This window comes from Drosophila subpulchrella, unplaced genomic scaffold, assembly GCF_014743375.2.
Source record: "Drosophila subpulchrella strain 33 F10 #4 breed RU33 unplaced genomic scaffold, RU_Dsub_v1.1 Primary Assembly Seq425, whole genome shotgun sequence".
Taxonomy (NCBI): Eukaryota; Metazoa; Arthropoda; class Insecta; order Diptera; family Drosophilidae; genus Drosophila; species Drosophila subpulchrella.
The window spans coordinates 348048-360602 of NW_023665641.1; the positions used below are offsets into that span (position 1 = coordinate 348048).

At 39.8% G+C, this 12555-nt stretch overlaps 2 protein-coding genes across 5 annotated transcripts; one reads left to right on the plus strand and one right to left on the minus strand.

The window, feature by feature from the left end:
* Window positions 1-6052: 6052 nt before the first annotated feature.
* LOC119562353 lies at window positions 6053-8249 on the minus strand. 2 transcript variants are annotated; one of them, XR_005221809.1, is made up of 4 exons: window positions 8172-8249; window positions 8037-8105; window positions 6469-7974; window positions 6053-6407 (listed from the first exon to the last, which is right to left on the minus strand). XR_005221809.1 is itself a non-coding variant. In XM_037875517.1 (2 exons), exons 1-2 carry the CDS (start codon window positions 6769-6771, stop codon window positions 6225-6227), a joined length of 486 nt encoding a protein of 161 aa, XP_037731445.1. In that variant the 5' UTR covers window positions 6772-6975; the 3' UTR covers window positions 6053-6224. The 2 variants fall into 2 exon arrangements, 1 of the variants encoding a protein (XP_037731445.1); XM_037875517.1 differs by lacking the exons at window positions 8037-8105; window positions 8172-8249 and having other exon boundaries at window positions 6469-6975.
* Window positions 8250-8319: 70 nt separating this feature from the next.
* Window positions 8320-10563, plus strand: LOC119562352 (protein adenylyltransferase Fic). Of its 3 annotated transcripts, XM_037875514.1 has the most exons (3): window positions 8323-9624; window positions 9679-9882; window positions 10059-10563. In XM_037875514.1, the coding sequence occupies exons 1-3, from the start codon at window positions 8756-8758 to the stop codon at window positions 10453-10455; spliced, it is 1470 nt and encodes a 489-aa protein (XP_037731442.1). In that variant the 5' UTR covers window positions 8323-8755; the 3' UTR covers window positions 10456-10563. The 3 variants fall into 3 exon arrangements, with proteins under 3 accessions (XP_037731444.1, XP_037731443.1, XP_037731442.1); XM_037875516.1 differs by lacking the exon at window positions 10059-10563 and having other exon boundaries at window positions 8320-9624; window positions 9684-9812; XM_037875515.1 differs by lacking the exon at window positions 9679-9882 and having other exon boundaries at window positions 8322-9624.
* Window positions 10564-12555: the final 1992 nt, after the last annotated feature.

The window sequence follows — 12555 nt, forward strand, 5'->3', positions numbered from 1 at the left end:
GCCTGGTTAGACAATATGGCTGCGACTATACTAATATCTGCTGATCATCATCGTTCCTCCCCCGCCATATTATATGGCCTCTCACAAAATTTGGTCATTGGACACATGAGTGCCATTTAAGGTAATCTCAGAGCGAACCGGGATTAATCCTCAAATGCACATTGGGCCAGCAAGCCGATTTTTCGACGAAAATTCAAATTTTTCATAGAAAGTAAACCTCTTTTAATAATAAAATTTGAATAGTATATACTTTGACTAAAATGAATCAATAGACTTTAATTGTTTTGATGCATCCCTGAAATTTTGGCAGCCCTTCAAAGTCAGCTGTTTGATTACAGGCGAGCGAAACTAAAAAGCGCAGGAAAGATTTTGTTTACTTGCGAGCGTGACAAAATTGTTGTGATTCAAGCAATTTTCACTAAAATTATGCAAAAGAAAGACACAGGTATGTAGAATATTTGTATTAAAAAAGACTTTGTACATGTTTGATAATGTGTTCTTTGTGTGCGTTTATTGGTGTTGTCCAAAAGTAGAAAAAAGCTAACCTGCTAGCCCGTCTGTTGTGGATTATAACAAATTTTGTGCCAACTTGTGCCAAAAAGTAACTATGTATGTGTCATTAAAGTGCAAAGTGTATATAAACTAATTTTATTAACCTGTTTTGCTCCATTTCGGACCGATAAGTATAAATCCCACATGATGTAGCTGTGGTTGAGTCTTCATGGAAAATGCTAAAATAAACTCAACAAAATTTAAGCCAAGGCATGAAGCATTAAAATATGGCATAAGTCTTCTACAAGGTGAGTTCCAAAGTAAACAGGACTTTTAAAAAAAAGACATAAGAAATAAAAAATAAAAAAATCAATTTATTTTATTCAAAAGAGTCTCCTTCTGCTTTAATATAGCGTTTTGCACGGTCCAAAAGCATGTCAAGCGAGTGTTTTAGCTCGTTGCCCGGTATGGCCGCCAGTATGCCGGTGCAAGCCTTTTGAATGGCCTCTACGTCTTTCCGAAAAGGTAGAAGTCGCACGGTGCCATATCAGGTGAACACGGGGAGTGGTTGATGGTTAAAATGTGATTTTTGGTCAAATAGTCGGACACAAGCGTCGATCGATGAGACGGCGCATTATCGTGCAACAAACGCCAACTTCCATCTTCGCGATATTCGGGCCGAACACGTCGAATACGGCGCACCAAACGCTTCAAAACTCCAAGGTAGAATACCGCATTAACGTTTTGGCCGGGTGGAACAAATTCTTTGTGGACAATACCCTTGGAATCATAAAAACATATCAGCATTGTCTTCACTTTTGACTTCTCCATGCGCGATTTTTTGGGTTTCGGCTCGTCCGTCATTTATGTCCTCACGACCACTTTGAAAACGTTGAAACCACTCGTGCACTCTGCTACGGGATAGGCAATCATCGCCATAAACTTGTTTCATCAATTGAAACGTTTCGGTAAAAGTTTTACCAATTTTAAAACAAAATTTAATGTTGGCTCTTTGTTCGAAGCTCATTTTCGCACCGATGACAAAAACATACTGACACTTAAAATGCAATAACCTCACTTCCAATAGATGAAATGTCATGAATTTTTACTGGAAGTCGATAAACGAAAGCAGATTCTAACGCACCAGTTAACATATAGATGGCGCCACTAGAGGGCGCTAGATTCAAAAAGTCCTGTTTACTTTGGAACTCACCATGTACATGGTTGGATTTGATTTTTTGAATTCGTTCTTAAAATTGCATATAAACTGAAACTTAAACAAGGAAGAACGCTATAGTCGAGTACCTCGACTATCAGATACCCGTTCCTCAGCTAAAGGGACCAAAGGGAAATGGAGATATGCTAGCAGCAAAGCGAGATTAAAATCCGCCACCTAGCGGCGGAAGTCAGATTTAAGCGTTATGGGCGTTAAAGTGGGCGAGGCAATTTTATTTTTTGGATCAATCGATAGGTATTGACGAGACCAATACATTTCAGTTAAAATTTGTTATCTAGCATGAAAATTGTGGGCGCCACAGGTCTGGGCGGTTTGTGGGCGTTAGAGTGGGCGTGGCATATTCGCATAACAGACTTGCGCTGCGTACAAGGCTACGAAATCTTAATCTAGAATCCCAATGCTCTATCCTTGATAGTTTCCGAGATATCCACGTTCAAATTTACGAATTTTTAAAGTTTGTGGGCGGTTTATGGGCGTTAAAGTGGGCGTGGGTCAATCGATAGGTATTGACGAGAGCAATACATTTCAGTTAAAATTTTTTCTCTAGCATCAATACTGTATGAGCCACAGTTTTGGGCGGTTTGTGGGCGTTGGAATGGGCGTGGCACTCTACTGAAACAAACTTACGCTGCGTAAGAAACTCAGGAATCTGCACGCCAAATCTCAGTAGCCTAGCTCTTATATTTTCCGAGATCTCAGCGTTCATCCGGACAGACGGTCAGACGGACAGACGGACAGACGGACATGGCTAGATCGACTCGGCTAGTGATCCTGATCAAGAATATATATTACATATATTACATACTTTCCGAAGAATCTAGTATGCCAGAATATGCCACGCCCACTCTAACGCCCACAAACCGCCCAAGCCTGTGGCGCCCTTAAATTTCATGCTAGATACAAAATTTTAACTGAAATGTATTGGTCTCGTCAATCCAATAACAGATCCGAAAAAAAGGTTGCCATGCCCACTAGCGCGCATAACGCTTAAATCTGACTACCGCCCATATAACCATATACTGAGATCACGGGTAGGTGGCGCATTTCAATCTCGCATTGCTGCTTGCATATCTCCATTTCCCTTTGGTCCCATTAGCTGAGTAACGGGTATCTGATAGTCGAGGTACTCGACTATAGCGTTCTTCGTTGTTTTTTACTTATTAATATTAAGGTTAAGTGTTAAAAAAATGAATTAAAAACATTTGTTGAATTTAACAAGTGCTAGCATTATTTATTACCGTACAAGTATCAATAAGAGGAAACCTATCTCATATGGGCGGCTAGGGAAGGTGTGGTCAGATCGGTCTGAAACTTAGATATATTTTTATGTGCATTGACACTATCATATGTACCAAATTTGAAGAACCTAGCTTTAAATCTTTAATTTTCATCAAAAAATCGGCTCGCTGGCCCAATGTGATGTGATCGGCAATGGCCAGATCGTCCGCCAGATTGACAATTTTCTAGGTACTAAATTTTTGAGATGATTGAAACTTTCATTTAAATAGCCAGGATAGCAGTTTTATTTCTTACACAGAAGTAAAAAAGTTTTTTAATAATCGTTTTACTCATTTTGAAGGAATTTTAACAATTTTGGTCACTATCAAGTTTGCATTCAATAAGATTTTAGGAATCCTTGTATTTCATTTTTTGTTAATATACATTAACTTGTTTTTATTTCCACTGCTTGACATATTATTGGTCTGTGAGAGATTTTCCTGGGAATATACATAAGATATTAATAAAATAACACTTCTTTTGTTTGTTTTGGGAAACTGAAAACTAAGCAACAACAACAACGGCTCCGCTAATCCGTTGTTGCTGTGTTGCCGAATAAGTCCGCATGTTCCGCTGCACATCAAAGCAGAATATTGACATATCCGACTACGTAAATCGTAATAGCAAGTCAGACTAGTGGGCACCACTGGTTTAGATAAATAATCGTTTAAATAAGATAAGATGAAACGTTTTGCGCAACAGGTGCCAGGACTTGCCAAGAAGGACATATGCACGCTGGAGGATGGTCATTTCCTTAAAAAGAAGCATAGCAGTATTTATTTTCAAGATTAAATATATTGTTGAGTTGCGAGCAATTGAAAGGCTTCTTGGTCCTGCACCAACGAATTCCTTATAAAGGCGCAATTACACAACAAATGCGTTTCCTTCTCAAAAAATTTTTGAAACGCCAAGTACAATAATCGCCTAAAGCCTAGTACTCACATCGACGAAAACCGCGAGCTAACCATAGGAGTGAGCGAGAGGCAAACACGCGGCTAACGCTTTTCGTCGGGTCTGTTTTTCAGCGCGGTACTCAAATGAGCTAAGGAAATACCAGAAAAAATACCTGATTTTGCGAGTGAATTTCGATGAACGCCGTTAGCCGCGGCCCAAAAAATAAGAAATTTGATCTTTGGCGGTGTTCGTGCAAAGGCGTTATGGAAACTAATAATTAAAAATGGAAGAAAAACCACAAAATCGGCTGCAGGAGGTCAGTGCAGATGAAATAGGACGCCTAATCCAAGCTGTTGCCCTTTATTTTGGGATTTCACCGACAGGAAGCAATACCACAACAGGGGCAAATCCGCAGAGTAGTTGAAGTGCTGGAGGAGATCCACTAGAGAATCCCAGTGCGAAGGCACATGCCGAGTGGGATTTCGCTCTCTACATGGACATCCTCCCGGGCGTGTCCTCGTAAATAAAGTAAGACCTGGCCAAAAGAATTTGGTTACGTTGTACTAATAGAAGTATCTTTTTAGCAGAACCACCAGTAATACGATCTCCGACGACCTCTCCATTAGGACTCTGGACACCACCACCACCAGCTACTTGGAATCTTAAGCGGAGCTGGAGGACCCGCTGGCTTCTATAGGGAGGGGGAAAAAAGGGCGCCCGCTAAGAAATAGTTGGAGAAGGAACTGGGACTCGGATCTGAACTGCGGTGGCGCGGGAAAAATGGCGAAGAATCCGTGGGATGAGAAGGAAGCCTTAAACTACTAATTTACATGAATAAAAACATTCCTTGAACATTCCATTAATTATACCCGTTACTCGTAGAGCAAAAGGGTATACTAGATTCGTCGGAAAGTGTGTAACAGGCAGAAGGAAGCGTTTCCGACCCTATAAAGTATATATATTCTTGATCAGGATCACTTGCCGAGTCGATCTAGCCATGTCCGTCTGTCTGTTTGTCCGGATGAACGCTGAGATCTCGGAAACTATAAGAGCTAGGCTATTGAGGTTTGGCGTGCAGATTCCTGAGCTTCTTATGCAGCGCAAGTTTGTTTCAGCAACGTGTCACGCCCACTCTAACGCCCAAAAATTCTACAGTTTTGATGCTAGAATAAAAATTTTACCTGAAATGTATTGTTCTCATCAATACCTATCGATTGACTCAAAAAAAAAGTTTGCCACGCCCACTTTAACGCCCACAAACCATCCACATACTTCAAAATATCACGGAAACTATCAAAGATCGAAAATTGGGATCTCAGATTTAGATTCCGTAGCCCAGTACGCAGCAAAAGTTTTTTACGCGAATATGCCACGCCCTCTCTAACGCCCTCGAACCTCCCAAGCCTGTGGCGCCCACAATTTTCATGCTAGATAAAAATTTTTTGCTGAAATGTAATGTAATGTCTCGTCAATACAAAAAAATTGCGCGCCCACTCTAACGCCCATAACGCTTAAATCAGTCTACCACCGGTAGGTGGTCGCTTTCCTGCTTGCATATCTCCTTTTCCCTTTGGTCCCTTTAGCTGCGTAACGGGTATCTGATAGTCGTCCTTTTTTTATTTTAATTTCTTTGTGTACCAGCAGACTCCTCCTTTTTAAATTTCTCCAATAAATTTGTTTTCCGTTTGGCAAAAAAGCCAACTGTTTGACAGTAAGACCATACTACATGCATTGCGGGTGAATTTTGAAAACTTCGGTCACACTACAAAGAATACGATTTTTCGACTAGTGAAACTCTTAGCCGATCTGAGTAACTAGGCTTTATGGAAAAAAAAGACGCTGAAACGGAACTTGGTCGCTGAAGTGGAAACATTCTGTGTGTGAATAGGTTAGATGAATCGTACGTAAATTGTATTTTTTTAAACTGAAATGGTACATGTATGTTCTTATCATTATCGGTTTGGTTACAACTGGTCACGCTGTTTATTTGTAGTTACCCCTAGAGCTGGAAAAGCATCGATGTTCTTCAGAAAAAAACATCGATGTATCGATACATCGAATTTTTTTTTTGGTGTAATTTTGAAAAATGTTTTTACTCCATATATTATAAACGAATACCACAAATAAATCCAAAATGTAAGTACAAAATTATGCCTTATTTGAGATCCATTGTATTCCATTTTTGTTTCCTGCAAATTCAATTTGAAACTTAAGCTACTCGTTCAACACAAAAATTAAAATTAAATCACAATTCAATTAAAAATAAAATAAATAACAATAGAAAGTTCTTCTCAAAAAAATACGAAAAAAGTAACAAGTAAAACTAAATTATCCAACCATTTTTTTTTAGAAATAAAATCATATTGACATTTTTTGGTTTTAGCGAGCTTTTCTTCTCGCTAACAACTAGTCCAGCTTTACTGAACATCCTCTCACTTTCAGTAGAGGTGGCCGGTACGCAGAAGTATTTAAAAACGCATATTTTGAATCCGACCTTATTTGATATCTGTTGAAAGAAGAAATTGGATTTTTAAGTTGGTTACCAATTAAATTGTTATTTTGTGTACCTTCCAATAATCCAAAGGGTTTTGGGCAGGGTCCAAATCACTCGCATTCAAGTATTGTCGTAAAGCCAATATGGAATCCACGCGACCGCTTTGAATTTTTTGAGTTTGATTAGTTTGTAAAAGACTGAATAATTGGTTGGACTCTGCTGTGGAATCTGGTGTTGGCGGGCTTGAAAATACAGAAGATTTTGTTGGAGCATTGATGAGCGACAGTTCATCCTCTAAAGATTTAACCTCTTGGGAGGAATTAAATGGATTCCAAAATCCCTCCTTTTTGAAGCGAGGGTCTAAAATTGTGGTCATTCGTGTTACCGTACGATTTTCATAGGGGACCAATCTTTTATTGACCCCTTGAAGTATGTCATCACAGACATATTGACCCACCTTAGTCTGGAGTTTAGTTTTAATGGCTGTCAGATTGTGTAAAATACCACAAACAACCGGAATCACTAAAGACACTGTCACAGAAGTATTCGAAAATGTGTGTACCGTTGCATGCTCAAAAGGTCAAAATATTGCATTTAATTCCTCCAGAATGGATATTTCATCAGATGTTAGCGGCATTAACCCTTTGGGCGTGTTTAGTTGCACACTTGCGATGGCAACCTTTGTGATCAAAATTCTGTCCACCATATAATAGGCGCTGTTCCATCTTGTAGGACATTCTTGCTTTAAACTGTAAGGACGTTCGCATTCCTGGGCCTCTTTAAACTTGGCATACGCAATTCTGCTACTTTTAAAAAACGAAACAATGCCCTTACACTTTTCAAGAATGGGCTTAACTTTTTCTGTAGCCAAACAGTCCTGGACAGTCAAACTGATTGAATGCGCAAAGCATGGAATATTATATCATATTTTTGACGTTATCTGTGTGCATTGCAGTGACCTTTTCTTAAACTCTCCATTCCTCGAGAACTGTGCGTAGTGGACAAAACAGCGTTGCGCAATTCGAAATTCTCTGTTATAAAAAGGCAGGTCACAGTAAAGTAGCACTCGTTGGCCCTGGAGGTTCAGCAATCTGAAGTAATTGCACAGTGCTTTACGTTTTGTAAAAAGGCGCACAACTTGGCCTTCTTTTCATTTGTCATCGAAACATTTCTTAAGGTGGTCCGTTAAGGCAATCCATACCTTGGATCAAGGAGGCTTACAAAATTGCGGAAGCCTTTATTTTCCACCACTGAAAAAGGGCGCAAGTCTGAGGTAATGCAGTAGCATAAGGCACTGTCCAATTTTTGTTTGCGGTTCGACGACGTTTCGTATTTTTTGTCAATGAATGACAGAATTGAGGGCTTCTGTCTTTGTGGCAATTCGCTTATTGTTAAAGTCGGATGAATGGCTTTTAAGTGGCAAGACAAGTTTGTCGTATTGCCAATTGTTTGGTAGGTTTACCACATTTGCATTTGGCTGTCTTGCCATTAGCCGATTTGTCAAAATAGTTCCATACAGCAGATTGCTCAGATTTCTTCCGCTTATTTGGGACCGTACCTTCTTCCTTTTGACAGGCAACTATATTGGACAAAAAAAACATTGCAAATCAAATACATTCATGTTCTAATTAGTATAATTACCATTGCTGTTCTGCTCTTTCAAAGTCTTCTCCATATCGAAGCGCCGCCAACACCAATATTTGTCGAAATCTATATCAATTTGAACGTATATTTTAGTTTATTATACTTAATTAATCAAAAATGTGCTTAGCTTACCAAGATTCTTTCCTGCCAAGTAGTGATGGGTAAAGAGGAAACATCGAACATCGATATTTGAAAACGTCGATGTTCCCCGAGTTTTGGAAAACGTCGATATATCGATACATCGCCGATGTTATTTCCAGCTCTAGTTACCCCCATATTTTATACCATTAAAAACAACGCAAAGTTATATTTCTAGTTTACATCTACCTCTATAAACCATCAATCGCATTTGTTGGCCGTTGGCCAACAATATTACCTGTCAAGCTAAATTCACTGAATTCTTTAACTCAAATTTGTGGATTTAAAAAATTGTGCCCGCAAAGGGCAGCGTGTCAGCATAGGCACCTATCCCGAATTTTCGTTTTGACGAAAAAGCGACTTAGAATCGTCAAAGTGGTCTGACTCGACCACGCTGTGAAGTCATCACAGTGTATAGTGCATACGCTTTCAAACCACCAGTAACTGGTTGTTGGCAGTGTTGTTGCAAGCAAAAGTCAAATCATCTATACTACATATATCTTCTAAAGACTTGTAACATTGTAAATGTGCAGTGCTTAAAATTTGTTTAAGACCTACGGTTTAATAGAGCATTGGTCATGAGCAAGGACGTGGGGCAATCGAGTCCAGCTTCCGCTCAGCAACCGGAAGATCTAAAATCGCAGCTAAAACAGAAGCAAGCCATCCTCTACCGATTGGTACTCTTCTGCATTGCCTGCAGTCTTGCGGCCTGGTCGTTTTATGCTCTAACTTTCTCGAATCTGAACTGGAAAATGCGACAGCTTCGCCACCAGCCCACCGCTTACTACCATCAGACGTGGGACGAGTTAGCATTTTACTCTGTAAACGAGCTAAACGCTAAACGCAGGGAGTTTTACGACAAAAGCACTAGGGAAGGGACCAGTTACACAGAGGAGGAACAGACAAATATCAAAGAGGCTATGGGGGCTCTTCAAATGGCACAGGAAATGTACAGGGAGGGAAAGGATAATAAAGCTGTGCGTCTTTTTGAACATGCTCTTGCGCTATCTCCCCGATTCCCTGAAGTTCTGCTTCGTTACGGCGAATTCCTAGAGCACACACAGCGCAACATTGTTCTGGCGGATCAGTATTACCATCAGGCCTTGATAATCAACCCAAGCAACTCGGAGGCGCTAACTAATTGTCAGCGCACTGCTGACGTGGTGCATAATCTTGATAAGCGCCGTTTAAAGTCTCTAGATTTCAAAAGTAATGCCCTATCTACTATACATGAGTCCAACGCCGCCCTTCGGCGGGCGAAAAAGGAAGCCTATTTTCAGCACATCTACCACTCAGTAGGCATCGAGGGTAACACTTTGACACTGGCCCAGACGCGGTCTATCTTAAAGACTCGAATTGCTGTAGACGGCAAATCTATCGATGAGCACAACGAGATCTTAGGAATGGATCTGGCTATGAAGTACATTAATGCTATCCTTGTGCAAAAGTAAGTGGTGCTACTTAAAAATGTGTTTAATATACTTTTTTAAATGTTGTGCAGATTAGAAATCACTATAAAAGACATTCTTGAGCTGCACCGTCGAGTTTTAGGGCATGTGGACCCAATTGAAGGTGGCGAGTTACGGCGTAATCAAGTGTATGTGGGGGGTCATATACCGCCTGGCCCGGGGGATATATCGCTGTTAATGCAGCGCTTCCTGCGTTGGGTAAATTCGGAACACAGTAGTTCATTACATCCTGTTAAGTAAGTGCAGTGCCCAATTTATTTCGCCGTGCCAGCTCATTCAAAAAAAAAAATACGAAATTTTCTAAATTAAAGTCTATCACGCCTAATTCTTTAATACTTTTATTTATTCCCTTTTTCTTGAATTTTTTTTAATATTTATATGTAAGTGTGAAACCATTCTCTATATTTTCCAGCTATGCAGCCCTCGCACACTACAAGCTGGTCCACATTCATCCCTTCATCGATGGGAATGGGCGTACTTCACGCTTGCTAATGAATACCCTATTAATGCGAGCAGGCTACCCACCTGTTATCATACCAAAGCAGCAGCGGAGCAAATATTACCATTTCCTTAAATTTGCCAACAAGGGCGACATTCGACCCTTTATGCGGTTTATCGCAGATTGCACGGAAAAGACGCTAGACATGTATTTATGGGCTATCAGTGACCTTCCTCAACAGATTCCTATGCTCATTCAGACGGAAAGTGAAGACGGAGAACGCCTGGCTCAAATTCAGTCTCTTCCTAACAAGGCTCAAAGGACATCCAAATTAGAATTCTACGAATCCGGGTCTGGATCCCTACCATGACCTATCTATATTACTGAATATTATCATTTTTTTTTATTTATTCGTTTGTGGCTTTGTTCTGTTAAATTGTGAAAATTGAGAAAATAATGATGAAACCCTGTGATCATATTTACGCTTAAGGAAAACTTAAGGAAAACCGTGCTACACAATCCAATTCAAACTAGTGTTGGGTTGCTCATGAGTGAGTGAACAAAGAGTGAATGAATGGATTCAATCGCTGAAGACTTGCGCCAAATCTGGAGCATACGAACTTTTTCCCTCTCTTCATGATACTCGTGCATTTGTAATACCTCTACAATTTTTACACTCGGTCGTCGACAAAGATTTTTCAAATTCTATAATTTACATGTATACAGGGTATTCCCTAAAATGTTGAATTTCTGAATTGTTGAATTTTGATGAGCTGTTAATCAGCTGTTCCATACAAAGTCAACTGTCAGAAAGAACATAAATAAAATATATAATGCAAAAGGAGAATATTAAAATAAAGGCAATATCGCTGAGATTGAATTTTAATAATTGCTTATTAATTTCATAAGTGGAACAGTTGCATGGGTTGGATAACTCTCCCCTTATAAAAAGAATCGTCTCGATTCGTTATGAATTTCATTAAAACGAACTCTTAATTCTGTTGAAAATTCTTCATTAATAGGTTTTTTTGGTTACAAATGTTTTTTGGTTACAAATATATATTTAAAATTAATAATATAAAGAGTATATGTTAACTCTGTTAAGGAGTAATTATAAGTCGATACAGATCTTGGGTGATTTTTGGATCACCCTAGTGTTTAGTTGCAAAATCAGCATAAACATCTTTAGGGGCCGTGCCTGGTTCTTATTGGTGCACTGTATGGTGAGTTATGTTGATTTTGCTAGTGTCAGCACTTTGCTGCACGAGCGGTCGGCTTGCCGGCCGCGCATAGCTTACGTAAAGTCAAATATGTTTTTAGTTTTACTTGGACATTCATTAAAGAGCATTGGCTTGAATATAAAACTCCGGCATTGGCCGTCAACATTTACTTTATTAATTGAAATTGGTTATCGAGCCTTAAGGGCCGTTAGCAACGGAGTTAGTTACTCCCGACGTAATCTTCATAAGAAGAGAGCCAGTGGCAACCGCCCAGCTCATCCATAATAGCAGCCAGCCACGGCGGCAACTGTATCATCACCCCTTCCCCCGGACCAGCCACGGTGGCAATTGGATCGCAACCCCTCACCCTCACGGACAGCGGCGAGGGATAGATCGTGGCTTTAGAACAAAAACATAATTGGCACCCAACTTTAACTCGAATTCACGACACAAAAACATGTAAGTGGGCTGATCAAAATTAATACAGTCAAACTTCAAATACATACAGGGAAAAAATAAATAAGAATCCCTACAAATTATTTACACAAAATTAAAAAATTTTACAGTTTAAATAAAGCAATTGTAAAGGTGACTTATAGATAAAGTGAATTAATATCAGCCGTCCCTAAATAAAATTTTCTTTCGGACGCCAAGCACCCGGTTAATATAAAATTTTAATAAACAAAATTCATTATGTCGAATTAAAACATTCGGCCTTCCAATAACTTGTGTTTAGTGTCAACTAATTAGTGGCCTTATGAGTTTTCCAGGCCCATATAGGGAAACTAAAAAAAGACTTGACAGTGACAGTGAAGAAGAATTAATCCGTAGTTATCAACCAGCATGGGCACAACAAGAAAATAACGCAGAAACCATGAACGCGGCACAAATAGAGGCGGTAATTCAGGCCGCATTAGCTAGCCAAGAACAGAGGCTCAGAGCCGAATTCGCGGGTCAGATCAATGCCGTTAATCAACAGCTTCAGAGCTTGCGTAAGAAGCGCCAGAGGTAGAATCTTACCAGAGGGTAAAGGTAGTACCGGGAGCACCACAGTGCGATATACCATTACACATAGTGAAGTCAATTCCAGATTTTACTGGCGTACAAGATGAGTACGTGGCATGGAGGCAATCCGCCACCGATGCCTATGAATTATTCGAGTCCTGCGAGGGCTGGCGGGGAAAACTATAAAAATCCTCATAGACACTGGAGCGGCAAAGAGTTATGTAAAGCCCCTAAAGGAGCTGAAG

Bases quoted from the DNA above. Each gene is read 5' to 3' on its own strand.
- LOC119562353 (XM_037875517.1), bottom strand. From the start codon at position 6,771: ATGACCACAATTTTAGACCCTCGCTTCAAAAAGGAGGGATTTTGGAAT. The intron at 6,408-6,468 runs GTACACAAAATA...TTCTTTCAACAG, and splicing joins ACCCTTTGGATTATTGGAAG to ATATCAAATAAGGTCGGATT.
- LOC119562352 (XM_037875514.1), top strand. From the start codon at position 8,756: ATGAGCAAGGACGTGGGGCAATCGAGTCCAGCTTCCGCTCAGCAACCG. The intron at 9,625-9,678 runs GTAAGTGGTGCT...AATGTTGTGCAG, and splicing joins AATGCTATCCTTGTGCAAAA to ATTAGAAATCACTATAAAAG. The intron at 9,883-10,058 runs GTAAGTGCAGTG...TATATTTTCCAG, and splicing joins AGTTCATTACATCCTGTTAA to CTATGCAGCCCTCGCACACT.